The sequence below is a fragment of the Chaetura pelagica genome, unplaced genomic scaffold, assembly GCF_000747805.2.
Source record: "Chaetura pelagica isolate M959 unplaced genomic scaffold, ChaPel_1.0 scaffold294, whole genome shotgun sequence".
Lineage (NCBI taxonomy): Eukaryota > Metazoa > Chordata > Aves > Apodiformes > Apodidae > Chaetura > Chaetura pelagica.
The window spans coordinates 1865606-1890598 of NW_009953068.1; the positions used below are offsets into that span (position 1 = coordinate 1865606).

At 40.8% G+C, this 24993-nt stretch overlaps 1 protein-coding gene across 1 annotated transcript in view; it reads right to left on the reverse strand.

The window, feature by feature from the left end:
* Nucleotides 1-20631, reverse strand: part of TTC28 (tetratricopeptide repeat domain 28) — a 126249-nt gene extending 105618 nt beyond the window's left edge. Inside the window, exon 1 of the mRNA XM_009996829.1 lies at nt 20404-20631. Coding sequence (XP_009995131.1) covers nt 20404-20631 — 228 coding nt within the window. The remainder of the gene's footprint in view (nt 1-20403) is intronic.
* Nucleotides 20632-24993: the final 4362 nt, after the last annotated feature.

Consider the following 24993-nt stretch of genomic DNA (forward strand, 5'->3'; position numbering starts at 1 on the left):
CCCGCGGCCCCGGCCCGCCCGCCCGGTGGGCGCCCCGCGCTGCTGCCAGGGCGAAGCCTCCCGGAGCGCACGGACTGACCGCGAAACGGGCGAACGCAGGACGGGTTTTAATTCTTCCCGAGCAAAGAGAACTGGCAGGAAGCCAGGCAGGAGCGCGCAGACCCGTCACAAACCCGAGCGCGCTGCCCGCTCTGCCCCTCGTCCTTATCCAGGGTTGGCTGCTCCGAGACATTTAAACTTTCAGCTGCTGAAAAAATAGAAATTATGCTGCCCCTCAAAGGCACGGAAGACATGCAGAATAAAGGCAGAATAAATGTCTGATACCTGAAGGAAACAGCAAACATTATTCAGTCTTTCAAAGTCAGAGCGTCACCTGGATTATTTAAGGTTAAACAAAATGCAGTATGGTTTTTCTTTGGTTCTCAATCTTACAATGCAATGAAAAAAATCTAAGTGTCTTATTCAAATTAGTCTTTGGCAGAAACTCAGAACTATTTGACACACCCTCTCATTTCTTGCACAACCCTTCATTTCTAATAACTCAGGTTTGAATACCTTTTTTACACCTTGAAATTCCCTCTACTCAGCCAAAGTCCATCACCTAGAAGCAATCACATACACTGCAGGTGGAAAAAAGTCCTGTTGGTGAAGTCTTGGTGAGCAGAGTGCAAGTTAGGCTGACCAAAGTGTATGAGAACTCAGTTTATTGTGTCATCCTACAGTTTCTCAAGCAGCTAAACCAGGGAGAATTCAGCAGGTACGTAACGACTGAGAGCAAGGAGCGGATCTTGGACACCCGTGTGAGCGCCTGGAGCGGCGCTGGGAGCTGCCCCAGCCCAGCAGCTAATGCACTAGCACGGCAAGAGGGATGTAGATCAAGCTCCTAATGGCCAAGTCCCTTGGCAAATTCATGAAGCATAATAAAATCAAATCCTTTTACTTCTGACTTTATTAAAGCAGCCTTCAATTCATTACGATGCTGTGCCCATCGCTCTGCCTCAGACGAGCGCGCCGAGCACAAACAGGGCACCTTCATCTGCTTAGGGATCAGATACAGCACCCGGGGTAAGAGCTCCTGCAGCTGCTCAGCAACTGGGAACCACAAAACGGAGAAAGTCTTTCAGAAAATTCTCCTAGTTTGGGAGAACTCCCTTCAAGTGTGGTAACTGGAGCACCGGAGTTCTGAAAAGAATCTCTTTTCTGTAGATTACCAGAAATGGGAAATGCCATCTCATCTCTATATGTTAATTTATGGCTAGTTCTCATGCAACTTAACATCAAAATGTACTTCCAGTCTCCACACTGGAGACTGTGCTTCAGGCTACCTATCTATAACAGAAGAGAGAAGTATGAAGTTCTGCTGAAGGTGCTGGAGTCACTTTGGATCATCAGAGTACGTGCACCAGGGAAAGTGCTCAGCAAAGGGCAAGAACACAGCAGGTTAGGAAAGCAACCCAAGGCCCTGCAAAGTTTCTGCATATTATGCAGAATATGGCTGGTCCATCTACCTTTTGTTCCTGCTGCATTTTGCCACTGGACTCTAGCATTTGGCCCTGCTCTCTTGATAATAAAGACTGATTGTTCTATGCTGTGTAGAAGTAGCTTGGATTATTTTCATTATTAGGTTACCTGGGGTTCACATCTCAGCAGCTGACTCTCTTCAAAAGATGGAAAATCACTTCAGAAAATACTTTGTTTAGTCAAGCAGAAAAAGCTCGTTTCACTGGGGTATAATCCAGGCTGAAAAACCAAGGAGAGGGCTTTGCAAAATGAGGATATACTTATCTGGAAAATACCACTCCTGACAGGAGCAGCAGCTGAGAAAAACTGGTTACTTAACACTAATTAGAGTGTTATAGACCAATTTAGTTCAAAGTGATGCAGAACTGAAATGAACTGAAGATAGGGAAAAGGCCTACAGCATTCATTACTGGCAATTGGATTTATGGAGCTGGGAGGGAGGTGGTCACACAGGCCATATTATCTGAGGGCTGTAGGTGCCCGTTAGTAATCACAGATTATTCAGTGGTACTATGAAATGATCAGCCAGGTCAATATAAGATAAGGGCTATTCTTGTTGTGATAGAGTCCCCTCTCAAGCTCTGATACCTGGGCTAGGACTTGGGGAATGGACTCTTACACAGGTATCTGTGGGAACATTAGACACTGCATCATGTGTTTCTGTCCTTGTGAATCATCACCCTGGCTTCCAGGCACTTATTTGTAATGTTTTTCTTCAGAAAGCAAATCTAGCTTGGAGTGGTGTTTGCCTCATTCAAGGGGATGGACTAGATTTATCCTAATTTTTAACTGTATCTTACCACGGAAGGTGTTTGCTTCCAAACTGTTGATTGTGAATGTTAGGGGCTTAAGAAGCTTCAGCTCTTTCATTACGTGATTCTGAGCAGAAAACACTGTGTTTGGGACCTGCTTCTAATTACAACTTCCCCCTCCCTTCTTCCGTAGGAAGCACAATTACTGCTGCTATGGAGACAAGCATAATTCAGTCAAGATGTGGGTCAAAGTAATACTTGGAAGGCGAAGATTTACCAAAAAGTATCCTTTTCACTATCTGTCCTCTCCTGGAGAGGGATCTTTTCCAGTCTTTCCTTGCTGACTTCCATCACCACCTGCTGTCTTGAGTAAGACATTTGAATAGCCAAACAAATCACCTGTAATTATCCAACATCTGCATCACACCAGGACAATCAGGTGACTGATCTGCCTGTCACGACGGGGGGATTTGCAAGTGCCACAGCAGAGCCAGCTGCTGCAGAGGGACTGGCATCCTCCGAGGGACAGGTTCAGTCACCTCCTCTGCAAGGATTTTCCTGCAGGTTCTAAAGGAACGCAGTTTGAAGTGGAGGAGGAATATGTCCTTCTACCTCACAGCACTGAAACTGTGCCTTATTTTTTAGGGCATGTTATTTATTGTTTATTAGTGGTAGAACTAACTGTGCAACAGGCACAATTCCCAATCTTTAAGAATAGTACGTTTTCCTTACATACCTGTAAGTTTTGACTGTAAGTAGCAGAACCACAATTTCATTCCATGTTCTAATATTCACAGTATTCCCTTACATTGCTGAGAAATGTTCCCAAATGCTCTAGGCCTTTGAGGAAACTCCCGTTTCACACACCAGTGATTCCAGAAAGGATGCTGTTGTTCATGTAATTCGGAAGCTGCTCTTTCTTCCTTACCTCCCTCCCTGCTCCCACTCGTTGCCAAGCAACTCCTGCCATTCTACAGGACCTGCCTTTCAACCACCAGCAGCTTAAACCATTACCGTTTACTGAAAAAATTACTTAAAAAGACAAATTTAAGACTGAGAACAGACATGGCTAAAACAGAACATACTTTCCTTTAGCACTTACATCATTTTTTGGGAACTTGGGAGGTTGCAGCTTGTCTGCAGGCAATAAAGCACTGAATCTGCGGTGGAAAGGGACCTCTGGAAGTCACCTCATCCAACCACCCCAAGCCACTGCCAGGACTGTGTCCAGGCAGCTCTTGACTGTGTCTGGGGAAGGAGATTCCACCACCTCCCCGGGCAACCTCTGCCTGTGCTCGGCTGCACTTCACTGATGCCCAGAGGGAACCGCCTGTGTTCCAGTTTGTGCCCATTGCCCCTGGCCCTGAGCACCACTGAAAAGAGCCTGGCTCAGTCCTCTTGGCACCCTCCCTTCAGGTATTTTATATGTCACCCAAACCAGAAAGTGTTAAAGGCACTTCAAAAATTTTGCAAGAAAGCTTTTTAAAGTGCTAGAAAACCTCAGTGGGTCACCCCTGCTACTTCTAATTAAAGATAAAATTAACAAATAGCAGCACCCAGCAATAAAACACATCTTGAAGAAAATGAGACAGTGTTTGCTTCAGGCACTGCTGCAGGTGGCAGAGCCACCATCCACCACTGGCAGCACCAACAGCAAACACAAAGAAAACCAGTCATTCAGAAGCATTCCAGCTGCTCTGTTATCTCTCCAGAACATGCTGGGAATGCATTTATAGATTGGATCCTGTTATCTGGACAAACCACATTTTCTGGCTCCAACTCCCAAATACTGAATCTTGGCATGTTACTAAGCAAGACACAGGTAATTACAGAAAAAGAAGCAACACTAGAAAATAGGAAATACTCTGTTTAATTGTTAGCATTTCAGAATAGAGGAAGCTTTAAAAAGTTTATGAAGTATGAAAGGCTAGGAAGGAAAATAAAGGGATAATTTAAAGAAAGTAGTCCCAAAAATAGAAGTGGAGGAGATAGACAAACTGTGTTAGTTAATTTTATGTAAGAAATGCAAGTGTCTGGAAAGGCAGAAGAATGGTCTAATTTACCAAGAGCCTCGAGAAGCAAAGTCAAGTCAGCTAAGTGGTGCTGAGTCTGCCTTAAGACCCTCTATCAGAAATCTACAGTACTTATCAAACAAGAAGAAACAAAAAGTGCTTTAACAAATAACTTTTCTGGAGCTCACAGGTTTCTTTGGAAGAAGAAATGGGGGGAGGAAGTTAGAGTTTTGTGACATACTCTGCATATGAAGTTTGTCCTGCTTTTCAGGACACAGAACATACTTTGTAAATTAAAATAAATGCAAGGTTTAATTTAATTGGTTTTTTTTTCATTTCTTCTGAAAGAAATACACAATAAAACCATTGCATTGCAAAAGATCTGTTTTGTCTATTCAAAATTTCTCTTCCACTGTGTGGAAAAGTAGGTATGTTACACCAGCCATCCTATGCCTGAGCCCCAAGATACTCAAAAAAAGATCCTCTAACCATCAGAAACAGCACTTAAAACTCTCTAAAGAATCTTCTCTTCTTGATTTACAATGATAGACAATTCTACTGCAGAACTTTCTTGTAAAATGTGAAACAGGAATTTCTTTTGTGTCTGTTCACATATTCAGTTGGGACAGTATGAATAAGAGATGTGACACAACTCATACATATGCAATATCATCTTCTCCACAAACCAGTGTGCTGAAACCATCCAGCAGCCCCTTCCACTGCTACAGCCTTGCAGGAACAGAAGAAAGGAATAAACTGAACTTCTGTGCAATGACAAAGTATCTACAGAACCACAGCCAGTATGCTCTAAAAAATAATAATAAAAAAAATCAGATACATCTTCTTTAGAAAGATGTTTAAAGAGCAGTTCTTTCTTTAGGCTACAGTTAATGTGAGGAATAACTTGTCATTGCTGTGTTAGAGAGAACCATTTTAGAAGTGGGAAACCACCCTGAGGTGCTGTAAAACTGTACAGCAACAGTAAAACCATTGGAGCAAGGACAATTTGGACTCTGAGGAGTTACATCAAGATTCTCAGAAGAGAAAAGAATAGTTCCAGTTGGAAGAGACCTGCAACAATCATCTAGTCCAACTTGCTGTTGGAGAAGCACATCCAGGCGGAGGTTTAACTTAAATTGTCCTCGTTACTGACACTACTGTCAGCCCACATGCTCTCCCAGTCTGCCCACAGTCAGCAGACATGCCTAACCCAGTGAGGCACAGCACACCCTCAGCTCTCCTAGAGCTACCTACGTGAGATCAGCAGACGTGGCTGTGGTCTAAGTACACTTCACCATCATGATGAAGAGCTTCTGATACAGTTTTAAGTAGCTTCACTACTTTGGACAGTGAGCTTAACAGAGCCCACCAAAATAAGGACTGAAGAACCTGCCAGGCACAAGGCAAGTCTCAGTCAGCTTTTTTCCACAATGCAGAGGCCAGCACACTACTACATGGCAAAACACTTATTCAGAACCAGACTTGCAATGACATTTTTCAGCATAAAGTTGTGACAGTATTTAAGAATAACTAAGACAGCTGTCAGCTCCAGCCATGGCTCCAGACTAAAAATACAGAAGAACAGAGCTGCTTCATTTAACTTTGCGTGTTCAAGCATCCAGTACTGAAAGAACATAAGGCTTAGAAAGGTACTAAAGTTTTTCTGAAGAAGGAGCAGAACCACGCAGTAATTTCCATCCAAGCCTAACAGGAAAGGTGAAGAGTGAACTATCTGCAAGAACCAAAAATGAGAACATATTCAATCTCCACCTACATAAGTGGTTACCGATTATAAAAGATTAATTTTAAACACTTCTTAAAGAAAAAAAACAAACAAACACAACAACCCAAACCCATACACAATCCAATTTAAAAATTACATAAACAGAAGTTTAATACACCACCTATTTTGGCAATTAGCCTCTTTTCTTACTAAAGATTTATTCTAAGGGACAATCTGTTACGAGGGGTGATCCCACAGCAGACCCAAAGGCACTGGGTCATTGATAGCCTGGCCTCTTAAACCAGTCAGTTTGTTTGCTTGGTCTCAATTCTTCTGACAAAACAGACAAAATGTCCAATCAAACTGCAAACATACCTCTTAGAGATCTTCCTTCTACAGAATGAAGAATATAACAAGTAATGTATCTTTTGTATGAGGAGGAAAACTCCTTCCTGATGCCACTTGTTGAAAGCTTATGTCTTGGAGTCTGAAGCCTGGAATAGTCATGTCTATATTCAAGCACAGTCATATTTACAGGACTGTGCTTTTCCTTATTAAAATGGCACAGACCATAATTTGCCTCTTTAATTCTCAAGCTCAAGAAGCACCAACCCATCCTGCTGACACAGTCCCCCTTTTGCCACTACTCATTATTTACATGGTGGAAATGCTTAGGCCTCCCAAACAGAAGGAGGCAGATCCCTGTTGTGGTGCACGGCATCCAACCTCAGCAGAAGAATGATTTTCACTCAACAAGTACAAAATATGCATCTCCCAGCAAGTCAGATTTCACATTCCTCTGAAACAATGATCTTAAATAGACCTTTCAAAATCGGCACAGTTCCAAAGATTTCAGAGTGGCAATTTATCGGTGTAACTATTATAGGAGACTAGCTCGTGGTCTTGTGCACAGACCAGCAAGTTTACAATATCATTAGCTAGCAATAATCCTTTTAGTGGGAAGAATCATCAGTCAATGTAAAACATGGCATAAATATACAAATCAGAAAAAAATCTCTCAAGACTGAAATGCTGTCCCATTTGGATAAGGAATTCCTGACTTTCTGTAGGCGTTCTCCTGGTGCTGCCTTCCAGCAGCTCCCCTCCTCCCTTCCACCTCTCAGAGCCATGCAAAAAGGAAGGAGAAGCAAAGCTCAGTTTAACTCTCTATGTCCTGATGACCAGTCAACATATACTGTCCCCAATGCAAATACTCTTAGCTGACCTCAAAATTTAGTACCAAATTGCATTTTCACCCTGAAATCCAAAACCACATAAACCCATCTTTAGTTTTATTGCATATGAAGCACTGTTGGGTATGAAATTCCAATAATCCCTGGAAGCAGATTAATCTGTAGGAGCTCTGCACCAGTACAGAGAGCAGTGGCTGGCATTAAAGGCCTCTGCTGTAATGGTGGTGGGACTGTTCGTAAGAAGAAGCAAAAGAAAAGTGGAAACTGGAGTGAAAGGATTCCTTTGATACTCATCTACTGCAAATTCATACTAAGATGATCTAGATATGCTTCCAGGTAAAACAGGAGCTTCTCAGAGCTAATCTCTGAACAACAGAAAACTGCTGAATAAGGCCTTCAATACAGACTGCTCCTGAGAGCAGCAACTTGGGCTTTAGGAGTGAGAAACCCCACAGAGCACATTAGTATTCACAGATACCGTGTCTGAGACCAGGCTCAGTACATTCTTATATCATGTCTTAGTATCTTTATAAAGATGGTTTTTCCATTCCTCGCAGCGCGTTCCAGCACACGCATCTGGCAGCGCTGCAGGGCGAGCAGCACCAGCAGCTCCTGAGCATGTGTTCTGCATCCAGTGACATCATGCACCCCTCTGCCTGCCAAGGCTCCATCTCTACTGTACAGACCACCAAAACAGAGCCTCCGAAGCCCCATGGGGAAAAAGGGCTAACTTCCAACTCAAAAGGTTTTCCCCTTGCAAAACCTTATTTAATGCTTCATCTGCTGGGCTGTGTTCTCTCCTACTCACACCCCTTAGACTTCCCATGTCTTTGAAAACAGTTTTCAAATAATTTCAAAATTGCTTATACTTTATCCTGCCTGTAAATATTTTCTCTTTGCACAAGGCTGTAACTTCTCTGAACAGAACATGCCTTTTTCCTCTTATTCACAGTAGGTTTTTAACTCCTTAACAACCTGAAAACTGGAAAGCCTATATTTTAAAAAAAAACAACCCTATATTTGTTATTCTTTGCTATAGGTAATAGTGGGTCATGCAGCAGATTCATTGCTCTTTTGAGATGAGATCTTGTGTGATACTCATTGCATATGGTCTCAGCAGCAAGGAAACTCTCTAGCACTCTTAAGCAAATAGTTTGTACCTTGAAGGGTGAATCAGAAGAAAAATTATTCTGTTCTCTGAAAAATATTTGTGTTCATTCATAACTAAATCTTTCAAAGCTTTTTAAAGAAAAGCAGACATACACCGAGATCAAAGGATCTAGAAGCCCATAAGTGACATACTCACCCGTAGCAAGGAGAGCCCTGAACCAAGAACTGCTGCAGGGTTAGACTGAGGGTCTGTCCATCTCAGGAGCCCACCTCTGACCACAGTGACTTGAAGATGCCCATGGATCAAGGCAATTATCAAGCAACCCTCTGCAACACATCCCTCCAGCTCCAGGCAGCCTTGTATTTTTGAGATTTCCTAAGGCACATTTGGACAGTTACGAATCTTGCTCTTCAATAGTCTTCTCATCTATGAATGTATCTAATTGATAGTGGAAACAGATACTTCCACAGGCTTCTACAACATCCTGTGTTAGCACATCTCACCATGCAATTCTGGATGTGCATTTCTTCCTGAATTTCAGTTCTGTGTCTGTTTTCAGGGCAAGTTACTCCTGACAGTCTTTATAGAAGCTTTAAAGAAAACTCATCCTGTGATTTTAGAGATGGAGCATTAATGTGTTTAATTATAATGCACTGCAGCAACCCTAGACTGAGACATAGTCAACATGATTAATTTGAATGGCTACAGTAAAACAGAGGGGCTAACAAGGCTGTCATTTAGTAGCTGTGTCCACTTCCTTTTCTCCACGTGCCCGAAGAGCACGTTCTTCTTCACCATATGCTTGACTGTCACTGTGACAGCTGTGGATGGTGTAGGTACCAGCTCAAAAGAAGTTAATCTTAATTCATCATCTTCTCTATTAGCTATTGCCCTTGTTCATTTCCAAATCAAGGTCAGTTTTATTAAACATATTTCTCTTTCAGAATAGCATCAATGTTCCAACTACTACTGGTTATTCAGCATCAACTACTATTTAGTTAGATAAAAACTGTAATCTTCACAGGATTCTGACTTCCCAGTTGAGTTTATAATCATGTTCAATCAAACTATGGCATAAATTATCTCGATTTGAAATAACTCAACTTTGAAATGCATCAGCCAGTTCCCCCAGTTCACTCACAGTTAAAACAGTAACAAAACTCTAGAGTCGAAAATGTATTTCCTTGATTTTTAATTTTCAGAACATCTTGAAGAGGTATTTGGCTACAAAAGTTATCTGAAGCATATTTGGAACTCAGACTGCAGGTTAACCCACAGCTGCCTCAAGTTTCTTGGCAATCTCTTGGAAGCTGTCCCTTTCTGTAGTTTTAGGATGTCCCTAAGGAGGGTTTGGCCACGGAAGGGCCAGCAGCAGAATGCCTGGCCCAGCCAGGAGCTGAAAGGAAAACTGACAGTTACAAAACCTCCTCCCCATCTTGGGCAGAAGAGGTTGTTCCAAAAATTGTGCACCTCATGCTGAGGTGCTTTTGGCAGTACATGTTTGGACTACATGGTCTTTGGAGGTCCCTTCCAACCCAAACCCTTCTATGTTGCTACGTCACAATGAACATGGAATATAGACTTGAGGGTCACAGAGGGTGGAGTTTTGTACTGGTGTGAACTACAGAAATTTCATCATAGTCTCCTCCAACGGTTTTCAGCATTTAACATGCCTGCAACATGTGGCAGAGGGCTCCTTGCTGGCTATTAAACTTGCTCTGCGTGCAGGAGAGGCATTGTCGGAATGTCAATAGTTCTCACATGGTTATGTTATTTCTGATACAGGCCTGTCTATAGCACTTACAGTTATTAAAAGTACTACTGAACTTCACTTACAGCTCTCAGCATCTGCCAGAAAGCTGCAAGCCACACCAGCTCCATTTCGATCCTTCCATTTGTAACATATCTAATGAGCAGATGGTTAATTTTTGTGAGGGGGGAATAACAAAACAAAACAACTTGTGTTGGTGCAAGTGATTGGAGGTGCTTTAGTTTTTAAAAGCCAGTTGTTTTGGACATCTGCTCAAATTCTTGACTGCAAATTTAGCTTTCTCTACATTACCAGAGAAATATTCATATCCTGTATTTGTTTTCAAGTACAATAAAAACCTGTTAGATATTGTTCAAATGTTTTTAGATATTTAGCAGTTGGGAAATATTCCAAGACTAACTAAACTTTCTTGTGCCTGGTTCCTGTGTATTACTAGCAATAAAGTCCTTATACCTCTTGGCTACAAAGGGTATGCGTTTTTCCATCTTTATTATTGCCACCTCATTAAAAGACAGTAGATGAAGCTCCCATACCACTGTAGGTACCTCACATTTGGAGTGAGTTTCTCAAATACAGTCTTAACTAAATCCGAAAGCTACACAATATTTGAAGTGTGAATCTTTGAACAGTGCTGCTGTTTGCTGCCCTAGACCTAAGAAGTGTGCTGCTTCCCAGTTAGAATATTTCACCATTCAGCTGAAGAGGCCAGGCTTTCATCCAGACATTGAGGGACACATGGAGTGTTCACCAAAATAGGGAAAAAATTAAATAACAAACTTCCTGCATGTTGTACTGTCAGGATTCAGCACATGACCATTTTGTTTAGGTCATGAACAAGTAGGAGAAGGTAGGAAAGGGTAACTTAGATTGGCTTCTAAGTTCTTATTTCCCTTTTCTCCAGTGCCTGAAGACCAGCTAGCTCACCACACTTACCTTACTGGAAAAACTGTCTTTATGTCTCAAATTAATAGAATGAAGATGTGCAGATCTGCTACATTCAGGTTGCTTCTTTCTGTTCTACAGTATGATTTTATAAAACATTAATTCACAAAACCTACAATAAAATTTTAATTAGTGAAATACAGACGGTTATTTTAATACAAACTTTAAATTTCCCTATTTTATTAAGCACCAAAACCAACAAGTATTAAGTATTTAAGAGGAAAAACTGTGTGAGAGTGTAAGAGACAATGAATGCTCCTGAGCCAGCACTGAGTTGCTGTCTTGGATCATTAACTAATAGCTCTGATGCTTACTAGTCCTCTCTGCACACATTCAGAATCAGTATCATTCTTCAGTGTAGCCCAAGAGTGAGACAAAGCAGAACAAATGTGGGAGGGCATGGAATTATACAGGCAACTGATTTCGTTTTTATTCTCTGGAACATTAACTTAGGCTCTTTAAAAAGCTATGTTTACTATACACACTCCTCTTATTCACATTCCTTTTCTGCTGCATTCCCTATCCTGCTGCAGCTTTCCAAAGCCTTAATGATTGTACATTGTAATACCAAACATTTCCCTCTGCCGTTAAGTGCACATATTTTCTGCTTCTAAACATAGGAAGGTTCAGTGCTATAGTTGTCCTTTCCCAAACACTCACAGAACCCATTATTTCCAAGCACGCTTCTATACTGCAACCAAATCCAAGAAGCTGACATCTTTTATTTAGTACCCGTGGGCTATAATAATGAAAAATTCACTCCCTGAAATACAGTGGCATGCATTTCATATCCACTGTACTCATGATAAAAAGTAATTTCCTAGAACACCCTGGTAACAATGGCAACTTCACAAAATGTATCGACATCAAATAAACATGAGTGTGGAGTACACCTGAATTCTACAGACTGGAACTACTAGTCCATGTTGTTAGCAAAGCTTTACATGAGCAGGAAGCCTTGGAGCTTGACACAACTCTCTTAAGGCACAGTAGAGGATTCAGGGAAACTGTAATTAAAATAAATTGCTATTAGTGACTAAAAACCTGATAACACTACGGCTCACTGCAGAAGAACTATCAGAGGCAAAACCAAGATACCCAGGTAATGAAAAACAAAAGATAATCAAGAAGCTTACATGCATTCCTGTGTCATAACTGAGGGAGGCTAAAGGTTACATTTACAACAGAAAGTAGTATTAGATTGATTGTTTTCCAGTTCCTACCCATCTGGTAAAAGAAAAGCAAAGGAGAACCATTTTTTTAATATTTTAGATCAATGAAGACTGAATTGTGAGCTGAGAAACAATAGGAATAAAGTAAAAATAAGAGAATCTGTCCAGAATTCCTGTCCTGAGTTATTCCAAAATCCAGCTGGGTGACAGGGGCAGGGCCCATGGACACAGTGCCCAACTCAGGGGGAGCAGTCCAGCCAGACAAGCCTGAAGTGCTCTACTGTAACAGAAATAAACGAGTTAGTTTTTTCACAAAACACTTAGAAAAATTATGAAACTGGGTTCTACTAAGTGTTATGGATCCATGGGACAAATGGGCTAAGAAATTATTACATTTTTGAGGACAAATCCATCAATGATAATAAAAATACAACAGCTCAGATGCAACCTCTAGGTCAGACAGCCTCTCAATCCCTTTAACAGCTATAGAGTAGAAATATTTCCTAGGAAAATGCTCACCAGGCACATCCTGTTTCCTTAAAGATTCCATACTCTCAGCATTTAAACTCCATTGCATGGACCTTCAGTCTGATCCCACATGGCAAGAGACCAGACAGCCAGCATCCCTCCTCCTTCCCATTGCACAGAAGTGATGCTGGACAGACTGCTTGGGTACTTGTGGGCTTCAGTGCTTGTAAGTGTGTGGGTTTATCAAATCATCCTGCTTAAATATTTTGTATAATAATTTACATTCTCCTTTCTGCTAGATCTTGCACTCTTTTTTGTGTTTTTTTTTGTGATGGACAAAAGCCTGCAAGCAGATAGCCACAATGACTAAAATATAGACTACATAACCCATTGCAAAAATTAAATCTCCTTTTTCACCCTGAAAAAGAATGGGAAATCATGCCCAAAGTATGTATTTGGTGCAGTGTTTCAAGAGCATCCTCTCCACTTCACACAGGAGATGAGGTTCTATTCACAAAGGTTTCACCAACATGCACTCTGTCAGCATCCAGAGTAACTAGGGCTTGGTACACATTTCTGAAGAAGTTAATTAAAAATGCATCATAAAGCCATAAATTTAACATTTGTCCAAATAAAAAATAGGTTTTCCATTAGGGGAATTGAGCAGAGGTCTGTCTAAAACATAACTGCACACAAAAAAACTAATGGGATAGTTTTCAGTTACAGGTCTATCTAGCACATGGAACCAGACTCTCACCATTGTCCAATGCAAGACTAAGAAAACCCATCAGATACAGAGTTTGGTGAGAATATTCTCAAATAATGGAACACTAACTAAAAGGATGCCTTTATTATACTTTTTTATACACATCAATTTTCATATGTTCTATGATTTCTATGAGCTGGCTCCTCAACAGCTGTAGAATGAAAAAAAGCAATACAGGAATTTTCATACCACTGCCAATTTCTGGGGAAGTCATCAGAGATTATAAAAATAACTGCACTGCAGAGCTTACAAGTCTTATATTTCATGTTCAGGATCTTATGATACTCTTCTAATAAGTTCTAGAGAAATTCAGTTATTTGACTTCCAGGAGGCAAACTTGACATTCCAAAGTAAAGAGAAGAAGGAAGAGTTCAAAAATATCTTAAATACAGAAAATTTAAGTCAAAAGCAGAGTGTCTATTTACTACATAACATACATGACAACACTGCTTTGTTGTTTTTTTTTAACTTCAGGGGTAAATTCTCTATTAGTGGATAATGACCAAACTATTAATAATTTATTTCTGTTGTTCCATAGAACAGAAGGGGCTTTATAATTTGCCCTTTGAAGCAAAGACACTTGTGGCAAAAGGGATGTGTCACCTGCTTTGTCTGGGGCTGAAACCTTGGCACTCAGTGAGCAGTGACTCTGAGAAAACAATGGTTTTCTAGAAATAAGAGTTGCTACAAATTTCTTCCTTTTTCATTAGCTTGAACTGTCATGTGTTTGACTCAGAAAATGTCTATGCTTAATGCAGCAATTTTCCCCCTGCTGCATTTTCTACCTTTACATCACCACATACACCTCACACCCCACATGGCTCCAGGGAAGTGAGATGGTAGGAACAATGTCACCTGAATAAACCCCTGGTGAGTGCTGAGAGGCCAGTAAGGGAAAACTGTTGGTCCCAACCTTCAGCAGTCATGGAGCTCTCAGCAAGCCCCATCACTTAGCTGGGTTTTCTTGACCCTGGCACAGTGCCTGTGGTATGCTTAAGTGTCTCCTACTGCCCTTGTAGTCAAAGCAGTCTTCTGATTTCTCCATTTTTAGTATTTTCTCCTGTCTACCTGATCTCCCAAAGTCTCGGTTTCAGTTAATTTCCTCAGAGACTGGTTGAGATCGTAGGTCTGTGAGGGGGATCCAGTGAGGTCCAGACATGCAATGACGTATCAGACTGTACCCAAAGAAAAACTGCAGGTTTCCAAGGGCATTCTTGACTATTACAGAAGAATTCAGGTCCAGCACCCTAGCATCCCCTCCTGCTCTTTCCTGCCATACAGCCACCTATTGGTAGCTCTCAAAGACAGGAACTCTCACCGCAGACCTTTTAATCCACAACTTCTAAGATACACTCCCCTGTGCTGCTCAAATTCTAACCCTTGGACAACCAGAAAAATATCATAAATCCAGGATGATAAACACCTAACAAAAATAAGACTATTTGCTTCAGAACAGAACAAAAAAAAATCTGAGGCACAGTTGTTTGTGATTTGATTAGTCAAAGCAGCAAGTAACATAAATGAAGCTAAAGGAAGAACAAATGGAAATAAGGACCTGACAGACACTATGTCAACAAAAAATACAGCAAACAGTAAAAATGCAAAAGAAACAAGAGTATATATACTGCAAGTTATAAACACATCCCAGAAAGCAAGCAAAAGACACAGCTGCTCTCCTTCCTTTGCTCTGCATTAGTGACACACACGACAGTCTCTGGAAGCCTGATTTTTGGCACTCTCATGCCAGCCATATACAGTTTTATGTGAAAGCAAAAGAAAAAGCACTGTGAACATTATGGGCTTTGAAAAAAAAACCACACCAAAACCAAACAACTAAATAACGCTTAGAAGCACCTAAAAAAAGGTAAATACCTATATGCAATTTTCATGAGATCCCAGTTTCTGCTTCTGAAATATTTGAGCCCAGAGCGCCCTCTCATGTGTAACTGCACAATTCCTCAACTTCAGACTGAGCCACCGCTGTGACAACTTTCAGAAAGAAATTTATCTCTAACATGAGAAAACTCAGTCCTTGTATGTTCAGAAAAAAAAGATGAATAAATATATACTTTTTAAGAATAAGCAAATTGAAAAAAATGAAACCACTGAAGAGCTGAAAGCTGATTATAACTCCTCAGGTTTCGGGGAGGTGAGAAAAAGAGATAACATATGCCAAGTTTTAGTCTAAAACTATGGGGCACAAACTCCATTATTGTGCAGCAGATAAAGGCAATTCCAATTTCTGATCATGTTATTCAGTGGCTACGTGCTTGACTCTCAAAGAGCAGGTAACAAGGTACTTTTTCTTCACTACCATCCTTGCAGATCAAATTTCATTTCTGAAGTTCAAAATTATTTATTTCTCACAGCTGATTCCTTGAAAAAAACATTTTTTAAAAAATCTGCATTTTTGCATTGGATATTCAGATATATGAGGAATAAAAAGTACTGCACCATTCCTACACAGTAGTATAACTGGTTCTATCTGGGAAAAAAAATTGTGGCATAAGAAACTATCATCTTCCAGAAGAGGAAGTTGCATTATGGCATTTAGACTAAGTAAAAAAATTTCAGTTCAATTCCATCAAAGAATATGCTAAGTTTTTTTCTTCCATATACAAACAGATTTCAGAAAATGCAGAAAGAAATGATGAAACCCTACATTCAATGCTTAGAAATTTTGTGTTTGATTTGTTGCATGCTGAGACTCAAGTACCTCTGTAGTGTTTTCAAATTCTAACACAGTAGGCTGATTTCTCAAAAAGGAGCAGATTTTCCTGTATATTTGTCTCAGACAAACATTAAATGGGAAAAGATTTATTTATTTTTTAGGATAGCATAACTAGTGTCATCCATCTTTCCTACCCCACGTTGTACTGTTGCTACTCTCTGCTTTTAAGAATTTAGTGAAAGGAGCACAGATGATTGAGGGACTGAAGCATCAGGTGTGTGAACACTGATGGGGGCAATGAAAGAATAGGATGAGGATCTTCTCAGTGGTTCCCAGTGAATGGACAAGAGACAATGGGCACAAACTGCAACACAAGAAATTCCATTTAAACATAATAAAAAGTTTTTTGGTGAGGGTGGTCAAACACTGGAATGGGTTGCCCAGAGAGGTTGTGGGGTCTCCATCCTTAGAGATATTCAAAACCCAAATAGACAATGTCCTGGACAGCCTGCTCCAGCTGGCTCTGCTTTCAGCAGTGGGGTCTACACTACGTGATCTCCACAAGTCCCATCCAACTTCAACTATGCTGTGATTCTGTGAGAAACAAACGCATGAATCTCAAGATAACGTAACACAGCAAGTTACAGTAAAGCCAAAAAAATCCATTAAACTGTTTTATGCCAGAAAAACTGAAATGCATTTTTCTGCAAATTAAAGACAGATTGTAAGCCAGAGTACAGGACTGGAAAGTTCCTTGCTCATCAAATTAAAAACAAGAGGCCTATTCATGAAAAAAGTTATGTGGTCAAGTCACATTCTTTGCTCAAAAGTTTGACATGCGTCTGAGGGCGGGCACTCTGCTCGCACTTCACTGAGGAACTTCCAGGTTGCTTGGGATTGCTGCAGCACAGGAAGGCACCTCGTAGAGACAGGCACTCAGCAGAAGTACAAGAGGACAAGCAAATGTCCCTTTTCCTTTTAAAAGGGCTGGTCACATGACTAACAGCTGGAGTCACTTAACAAAATACCAGTGCAAGCTGTTTTGTTGAATTCCCCTACAGTTACATGACAACATGTAAAACCCTCCTGCATTTCAAATACCCAAAGGCCTCCTGGCTCAAAATCCCCCTTCTTTCCGGTCCATCTTTCAGATTTCTTCTCCCTCTACAAAGCCATGTTTTTTAACAAAGTGCCTTCTCTCTCCTCCTTGAAAAATTCTGCACTAATGAGAGACTCATGTCCCCAGAAATGAAAGCTGTTTAGCACTGAGACTGGCTGGCTGTCTAAAATTGATGCCTGAATTAGTACACATCACAGCTGTTAGTGAAATCTATATTTTAGCACAGAATCATGCCCAAATTCAAACAATTTAAACACCAGCATGGGTTTTTTTCTACAAATGGAGGATTAACAATCCCGTTAATCTCAAAATCAACAAAAACTACAAAGAAATTGGGTGTCACAGAGTCGATATCCCCCATTTTCATTTGCCATGCCTAGGATACTCACCCTGCACAGCCAGGAAGAGAAACTGGATAAAAATTTTCTAGAGTCTGATGAACAACAAAAAACAGAAAACCGCTTGGTGGGAAATCAAAGAACAAAATAAAGCTGATCTGATCTTCCTGTAGGGTATTCCCAAAATGCAATTTAATTCCTGAAATATTCTGTCATCTTTGCATTTCTCAGCAATACATGCACAACATGTTTTTAAGAGCAGGCCTTACAAGCCAACCCTCTCAGACCAACACTACAAAGCTGTATGTGCCATTGTAATTAACACACTAGTCACACAATGCCCAGAGTAAGTTATTGTGATCTGCAGCAGATCAGAACATTTCCTGCTTCCATGGCTTTCTCATTGTTCCTGTTTGGTTTAAAGCTGCAGTAGATAAGCAGACCTATTTGTATACATATACTTGCTTATTACTCAAAGTGAATCAAGACTTTATAGACAGATTTTGGGGTGGGGAGGAGAGCCAGGTTAAGAAGATGACTTGCAGCCACAGATTTTCATAACCTAGGATTTTGTAAGACTCCCTTTCACAAGTGGATTAACTGCAGTGGGAGCAGACACTGATGAGAGGAGCTCACCTGGGGACAGAGGACACCAGTGTCCCAGCAGAGAGAGGGGAGACAAGGTCATTGACTGCACAGGAACATTGCCCAGATCCTGCAGTATCCAAAGGAAGTTAAAAAAAAACAACAAACAACAACCCACCGTCGGAGAACTGGGCTGTAGGGAGGAGGATGTGGGATTGGAACTCAAATTAACTCAAAAGTCCAACTGGAAATATAAGCTGCATGAAAATTAATATATGTTGTATGAAAATATAAGCTGTATAAAATTCAAAGTTAAAGACAATTGTGTTTGAAAGAAAGGACAGACACTTTCTACAACTGTCTCATTTGTTTTATTTCACAGTATTTTTTGTTTTGCATTTGTTTGCCATCTTCTGAAGGAAGGATCAGCTAAATGCATTGGCTTGGCTCTGAATTTAACACTCAGGCCTTTCAGAATATCAGATATACCCGTTAAGCTCCCTCTTCTGGCTAATTAATAAAATGCCTAGATTTTGTATGCATAAGTTTCAATTTTTCCAGTCATGTCCTGTCAGTAAAAATAAAATAATTACATTTTAAAAATCAATAATGAAGCTTTGATATTGAAATACACAACGTAAGTGTTCAACTGTAGACAGTGGCCTTCTCTTGCCTCACACAGACAAGCTGCACACCCAGAAAGACCCCAAGCCAGTGTCAGTGGGGATGACACTGCCAGCCCAGCATGGCCAACAGCTCACCCCTCCAGCCCACAAACCACCGCATGCTTTCGGGTATCTGATACCTACCCCCACCTGCAACTCCTGTGTTCAAAACATATCAGGACAGTTTACTGGTCCCTGAAGTACATCCTTCCTTGCTCTAGCTAGAATTAGAATTCATTGTGCAATAAAAACACAAATAACACATTTTAGAAAACGTGTTGAAAATTAGGAAAACATACCACACAAAAATGGGAAGAGGGACCAAAAAATACCCAGTAGCTAGGACAGTGTCTAACTTTGCTGCATCTGACCCAAAGTTGTTTTCCAGTTCAATCAAAAAACTAATTTATATTCGTGTCCTTCAACTAAACAAAAAATAAGCAAAGACTTCTGTGTCCTTTTTCATAAAGGAAGGAGAGTTACTCAAGAGCTCCAGCTACTGCAAGCACCAAAACCCCCCTGCTGCACTGCCATTTTCTGCCGCCGTTCCAAGGCAAGGCCTAAAAAATGTGTAAAATACAGCTCAGTCTACAGACACCGAATTCATCATCCCCTCAATGCAGACAAACAGCCACCTCGTTGTGGTAAAATAATGACAAGTAATTAGCGTTTACCTTACACACTGGACCGAGGTTAATCACACCAGCTCAGCTGCTATAGCTGGTGTGTTGAAAGCAGAAAGAATTTCACTCTGCTGCTGCTAACAGCTCCAAAAATCACTAAAGCTTAGCTAATAGGTGTGGCTTTCACAGTTATTAGGCTTGCACCTTTGACTGGACATTCCAACGAGCTTTCCAGATACGGATCCCTTTCTTTGCCCTTGCTGTTATTTTATGGAAACAGAATTAACATAAAATATCACCAACAGACTTCAGTATTTCAATTTCATTCATGCTAGAATATTTTACTTTAAATTGTCTTTTAAGTTACACTGTTAAATAACTGCAAATGTGGAGACTATTTATTCTAGCAGAAAAACTGTTCTGTCACCAACAATAGGAATTTTAAGCCTGATCTCCTAGCCTTTTATCACTGAAGTGGTTCTCACTGGCATAGATGTACAACAATGTTGTCCTCACAGAACATGCTGCTAAGAAGTATCATGGCATTTTCAGGAATAAAAGGTGAACTTTCTAATGACATTCAGAGGAGAAAACATACAAAAAAACCCCTAAAAATAAGACAGAATTGGAATTTAATATTAAGACTGATACTTCCACTAACTTTGGTTCCCAGCAGGCCATTACTTGTCATAAATATATGAAAGAAAGAAAATATTTATTATTTGGATGTTGAAGACAAAAAGCTGATTTCTTTATTAACATATTTGGAGAACCATAGAAACTGGGAAAAACTGGACATTCACCAGGAACAATAAAGGGTGTGTGAAGAGAAACGAACAAATCCACAACAGATGAAAAACGACAGGGAGGGCTGAAGGCTTGAAAAGAAACATCTAATAGAGAACTGCTCCTGGGATGAGACCCGCACCATCAGATTCAGCAACTGAAGCAGACAAATGCACTTTCTTACCTTGGGCCACTTGGGATTCAGGAGTCGTGCTTTGATGGCATCGTCCAGGGCCTTGTCATACTGCTGGATTTTCACGTAGGCTGCAGAGCGGTTGCTGTAGAGGATGCAGTTCTGAGGATCCACGCCCAGAGCCTCGTTGTACAGCACGATGGCTGTATGAAAATCACCATCATGGCAAGCCTGGTTGCTCTGGCGAACCTTCTCAACAAATTCAGCTTTGCTCAACATGGGACTGTCTGGACTTCTTCTTCCGATAGATTTGGATCCAAAGAAAGAAATCTGGGGGCAAGGAAGGGAGAGATCACACATTAGTGTTAAGAAATGCTGTTCAAAATAGAAAAAAAAAAATCTAAATATTTCAAATGTATAGCAGAAATTAAAGCCACCAGCACTACTGCAGAACAAATTATTAATTCAGAATCAGATTCTCAGAAAAGTAATTTTTTAACTCTTTTGAGGGGTACAGAAGTAAGAGCAAAGAGCCTTATAAAACATCATTCCCTATGAAGGATGTCTTCTAGAAGACATATTGTCTTCTTCCAGCAAAAGCCTTGCTGTAGTCTGTTTTAGTGTGCTACATGCCACATATTAACAAGTTTTTCCTCCTCAGCCCTTGTATTTGATTCTACAACACGAAGCATAGTGGCCAGGTAAGGAAGTTTATCTGAACAGGTGGCAGGTGTGAATGTGAAGATGATGCTGGCATATCCACAGTTTGAGACACAGGCCACATGGAAGCATGTGCATGCACAGACAACCCAAGGGTGCACAAATTATCTTAAATCCAAACAACCTGTACTGGTACATCTGCTCACAAATCTCCATATCCAGCCACCTGCAGGCTGCAAATCGCTGGTAAATGGGAAGGATGAGCCTTTGGAACTGGGGATACCCACAGAAATTAGTGGGACACATGATTTATTTTAGCAACAGAACAGTCATCATTGGCAGAGACACCTTCCCTGATTGTCGACTTCAGGCAATGCACAATAACAAAGAAAAACTTTTAAGCCATTTAATTATAAAGATTATCATTTAAGGTGAGCTGCAAAAAGTCCTTTCCACAGACTCTGGTACACCCTTTCTCTTCTTTTATCTTTCTACACTCCCTATATTCCTCAGGCAGTCACTTGCAGTCAGTAACTGTTTTTGTCACGTGTGAGGTCTTTGTCTCTTCCAAGGACCCTCAGAAACTCAGCAAGAATATCTGTGTGCAACTCTGGTTACAAGATCATTGTGAATTCTGCAGCAATTGTACTTGGCAAAAGGCAACATACCAAGTGCAGTATGCACTGAAGGGTTAGACTGCTGCAATTGAGGTTGGTGACATCCATTTTTAGTCCTGCAGACCAAAAAAGTTTAAGAATACCACATATTGTTACCACAGCACAACTGCAGGGCTTAAATATATTACCAGTGCAAGCTGAGGCATATTTTTAGGTGAAAAGGGAAGTAAGCTGCAAATTGACATCCTGTCTCCACCATCAAAATGGTCTATAGACTTTTTTTTCCCGTAAGTCAAACAACAACAATAGAAAAGCATCAAATTAGAAACTACTGATCTCTTCTTTTCCCTATGATTATATCCAATTTTTTCTGACAGGTGTTTGTCCAAACTGTTTCTAAACTTCTCTACTGCAGGAGACTCCATGTTTTACTCAGGCAATCTCATTACAGTGCTTCATTATTTCAATAATTACAGTATTTTTTCTAATATACACCCCAAATCTCCTTTGCATCAGTAAATGTACTGGTTCTTGTCATGTCCACAGCAGACCAGACAAAAAACTTTCTTCCTTTAATTTGCGTAGTTGCCATTTATACAGTACTCCTGCTAAAAGAAGATAATATGTAGCTTGACATTATTATTATAATTCTAATTTCAGCTATGCTATATGTTGCTAAAAATTGTAACAAGAACTATGAATTCCACAGCTAAATGTAAACAGTACTTTTTGTTTAATACATAATTCTAAAAATAAAGGTTATGCAGAACAAATTACCCCCTCACATTTTCACAAGATATTTTAGTTAAGAAACAAAATTCTGATTTCAAGTAAATACTCCAAAACCAAGAAGAACTAAGTTTTACAGAGGTTATTTTTTAAAACTACTGAGGCACTAACCTAATTTTACTGCAAACACACTGCAAAATACTATTTGGATTATGTACATAATGCAGTATTTTCATATATCTAGTGCCAAATGTAATTATTTATAATCATTGAAAATCTGTGAGCAATATGCATCAGAATATTGCAAATTCTTTATTCCCACTTTCCTCAAATTGGTGACCTCAAACCTTTTGTCATTCAGCTGGTCCTAAACCTACCCTTACCCCTTGCAAAGGACATCTTAAAGAGTCCTTGGAGGAATTCTCCTGGAAATTGTCTCTCTGCTCATGGACAGTCAAAGAGACAAGGAGAATGAGAAGTAACTGTGCACATGCAGTACAGTTAAAATGCAGAATTATCCCAGGTGTTACAAATGACAACAGTAATAAGGGATTCAAAAAAGTAATTAAAAACATGAAATAAATTCACAGAAGTGTATTAAGTATGAAATTGAAATTGCACATGCCTCTTGAATGTTCAGTAAGTTCTAACTGAATTCTCAAGTAAAGAGCATTTAATTTTTTTTAAAAAACTCACTCTGAAATAAAGAACCTTCAGAAGTTACTAACGAAGACAAATTCAAGTTTGTGTCTGAGCAAGCTGAAAACCTAAAACACATTCAAAAGTTCAAATTTTGCAGTTCCTTGCTAATCTCACTAGAGAGTGCCCCCCTTAGATCAGGAGCAGTCCCTCAGCATCCACATACAGTGTGTTACTGTCAGAATTCTGAAAGAATGAGAGAAACTGAGTGAAAATATGGGAAAGTGGAAAGTAATGCAAAAATTGAGATGAAGAATGAGAAACTAAAGCAGAAAGGTGCTCATTTTCTCATTAAGAGATAAGTCAGTATGGCACCGACACGCAGAAAATAAATAAAAATTGGCCTCCTAAGCCTCAAGTGTTGTTTGTTCCCACTGCCCTCCAACCCATCTATCATTAATGTAAATGGAAGATCTAGCTAAAGGAAGCACAAAATCACAAATATAGTGATTGTGAATAATTAAATGATACATTAACAATGAGGTATCTGACCTTTTCGTCTGAGCAGTCAGTGAGCCACAGGCAAACAGACACCAACGAGGGACTGACAAGCCAGTAATGCAGCAAAATCCAGGTGTGAACAGGGAAGCCATGCAAAGCAGGCTAGTTTGGACAGCAGGTGCACAGGTTCCCTGAATTTTCTTGTCTGGACAAACCACTCCATTGCTGAAGTCCAACCGGTGCCTTCTCTGAAGGGACGTGTGCGCCAGGAGCGCAGCTCTCGCAGCACCACACAGCAGCTCTCCTGAGCCCTGCAGGGCACCTCACATTCGGTCACTCAGCACCACTTGTCCATCTCCAGTGTCCTGCCCAGTAGGAATGCATGTAACTGGTACCCAGGCCAGGAGGAAAGGATAAGCAACGCACAAGGAAAAGGTTTCAAGCCTCATTCAAGAGGTGGATACAAGGGGTGATACAAGGAAGCAGCCGGAAAACAAGACTTGATGAATACCCAGCAGGAACACACACAGACTGACGCTGTTGCAGCAGTGGATTTCACCTCTTGAAAACAAAGATTTGGATAGCACGAAGAATCAGTAATAACAGGCATTAATGATGTTATTGCTAATAATAACTGCTAGTCTTATATACTAGTATGACCTAGGACTTCAGAAAACCCTATGATTGCAGGTTTATATCAGGCAAACCCCCCCTCCCCAAAAACAGGGAAGATTTCCAATCCTACAGCTTGACAAAAATCTTCCAATATTCAAGCCACACCCACTCATCCGTTTATCAAAAGCTCTTCCAAGAACCGATAAGGGCTTCATTACCACCTGAAGAGCTCTTGTTCAACACCAGAAGAAAGCACAAGAGGGATGACATTGTCTAAGACTGTGCAAACCTCCAAGAAAAATGACAGACATGCAAAAATAAACATGAACAGCTCCAACGAAAGAAGAGGAGGAAAGACAAACAAGCATATAGACAACCCTCCATTTCAACTTTCCATTTGCTGGGGACAACCAGGGACATCCCAATGGCTGCAACATCAAGCGAGAGGCGCACGGGCTGCTGACAGGGATCATACATCTCATCTGTAATCGCCACTCTGGGCTCCAGCGAACAAACACAACTGCACTAATGACATTTGCTGTCATCCAAGACGCACTGATGGAATCCAGTGTGCAGATTCCGAACCCTGTCAGTAACAAAGCTCTTACAAGCGAGTTCCTGACAACTTTTCCAAGGACAGGCATCCCCAGCCGAGGCGCCGTCACCTCCAGCGGGGTCACAGCCCGCAGCGCCGCGCGCGCCTGATGCGCTTGGCGGAAGGAAAACAAAAACAAGTGTCGAGATTTTAAGAAGATAAGCTCAGATGTTGCGTGTCCCGGATCCCAGAAAGGACCCGATCTTCCCGCTGGTGCCCGCTCCGAGGGCTGCAGCAGGGCCGGGAGACGCTCCCGGAGCTGCCCCCGCCCCGCGGCCCCGCCTC